The sequence below is a fragment of the Cryptomeria japonica genome, chromosome 5 (assembly GCF_030272615.1).
Source record: "Cryptomeria japonica chromosome 5, Sugi_1.0, whole genome shotgun sequence".
Classification (NCBI taxonomy): Eukaryota; Viridiplantae; Streptophyta; class Pinopsida; order Cupressales; family Cupressaceae; genus Cryptomeria; species Cryptomeria japonica.
Window position 1 is genome coordinate 150,948,911 of NC_081409.1, and position 2,030 is coordinate 150,950,940.

At 34.2% G+C, this 2,030-nt stretch overlaps 1 protein-coding gene across 1 annotated transcript; it reads left to right on the forward strand.

Moving 5' to 3' along the window:
- Nucleotides 1–606: 606 nt before the first annotated feature.
- Nucleotides 607–1,818, forward strand: LOC131067588 (myb-related protein 308). The gene is made up of 3 exons (XM_058002661.2): nt 607–760; nt 892–1,021; nt 1,248–1,818. The coding sequence occupies exons 1-3, from the start codon at nt 646–648 to the stop codon at nt 1,618–1,620; spliced, it is 618 nt and encodes a 205-aa protein (XP_057858644.1). The 5' UTR covers nt 607–645; the 3' UTR covers nt 1,621–1,818.
- The last annotated feature ends 212 nt before the right edge of the window (nt 1,819–2,030 follow it).

The window sequence follows — 2,030 nt, forward strand, 5'->3', positions numbered from 1 at the left end:
TTCATGTTGCAAACTCCATGTGTTTGTCTCTAATCTTGATATTAGTGTTTCTTGTCTTAGGTCAATCTTATAGCACTCATTATGGATATTATCAAAAAATTAAAATTAGTTGACTCTTGCTCTCTTTTACTAACAACTCATACCTAACTTGTTGCTTTGTCTAACTAATTGTTATCTTGATATTTAAACATATTAAATGTACAATTAACTTATATGCAACTACAAGATCATTTCAATTTAGAACGCTAAAACAAATCTGTTATATGAAAATCTAGATGTGTTTTTCAACTTGCACATGTAACCTAAAAAATTAATTTGAACATGATAATTTTAATTTTAATATCAAAATAACTGGATTATATATAACATAAACACTTATTTTTTTTTTCTAAACTAATAACTCTATCCATTTAAATTTAATTAAATTTTTTAATTTCAATTTAAATTAAGCAGAAATTATTTATAGGCATTTTATTCAGTAGCATACGTGTAAAACAATTATTCGCTTACAAACCAACTAATTGTGATGAGACATGTTGTGTAGATATTAGTACTCGAGTCCTTGTTTTCATTGCTCCACCTTTTTGTCTGTTTTAATGCCTACTACCTAGTGCCTCATACCCAACAAAGCTCTGTTTACTGAAGATGGAAAGTTGTCCTTGCTGCGAAGAGCCATGGACTAAAGAAGAAGATGACAGGCTGTTTGCCCACATTCAAGTTCACGGCCAAGGCAGCTGGACATCTGTCCCAGAGGCCGCAGGTTTATAATGCCTTATATTCATCTCACCTATAAATTATTCTTTCTTCTATATTAATTTTATTGCATCTACATTGTTTTTACGAATGTATCTACATCCTTTTTTCCCCATTTTAATGCCTGTGATTTTACAGGGCTGCAGAGATGTGGGAAGAGCTGCCAGCTAAGGTGGATGAACTGCTTGCTTCCAGATATCAAACGGTGGAATATCTCTGAAGATGAGGAACAACTCATCATAAGACTTCACGCTCTCTTGGGAAACAGGTAACACAATCCTTTTAATCCTCTTACGTTTCCAACTTAACTAATAACACAATATAGGGATGTTTTAGGGTTAATCTCAGGTAATAGTTAGAGTTAACTGCTCTGTAAGACTGTCTCGATGGGTTTCAAGTGTTGAAATGAAATATTAATTCTTGGCTTGATTTCCTTGATTATAAAGTTTTTCGTATCTTTATAGTATTTTGGGTACATGGAAATGGCTGTGCAGATGGTCTCTAATTGCAGGGAGATTGCCGGGTAGAACAGGCAACGAAATAAGGAATTACTGGAACACCCACATCAACAGAAAACTTCTCATCCAGGGAATCGATCCAAAAACTCACCGCCCAATTCATTCTGTTGATAATGAGAGAAGCAGCAGCAAGAGTCAGTCCCTCAACCATGGAATTCAAACAGTAGATTTCTTTCAATATGATGGGTTTGGGATGAGTGGGGATTCTGAGGGTGTGGCTTCAAACGCTGGCGACAGGAATGAAGAGCCGCCCGATGTGAATCTGGATTTGTGTATGAGCTTGCCTTGTTACAGTAGAGAAAGTGTTGATCCGATGAAGCAGGGCGTTGATAAAGTGAAGTTTCCATGAGTAGGTTAACTGAAACTCACCTACTATTTAGTACCGGTGAGCTGGTTGTAGATTCCTTCCTTCTGTTGATTCGTCTGAGCAAATGTTGTCTCGACTTTCACTCTCTGTACTCTCTATCTTGTCGGCAGCTGTTATTATTCAGTAAAACGCTAGCACATGCATATGTTGTTGGATGCTAATACTTTTTGGTGTGTGTAAACCAATCAAAATAAAAATTTAATAGTTTCAATAATAATGTTGCGAAATGTTTTTTTTTTAATTTAAATATAATAATAATCCATATAGAGAATTTAAATCAGTTAAGGTGTATTAAACTTACATAATGGATGTAGAAATATGTGTTAATAAAAACTAGAAGCATTAAATTTGATGTGTTTGTGACACTTAAATAAAATCAAAAAATAATATCT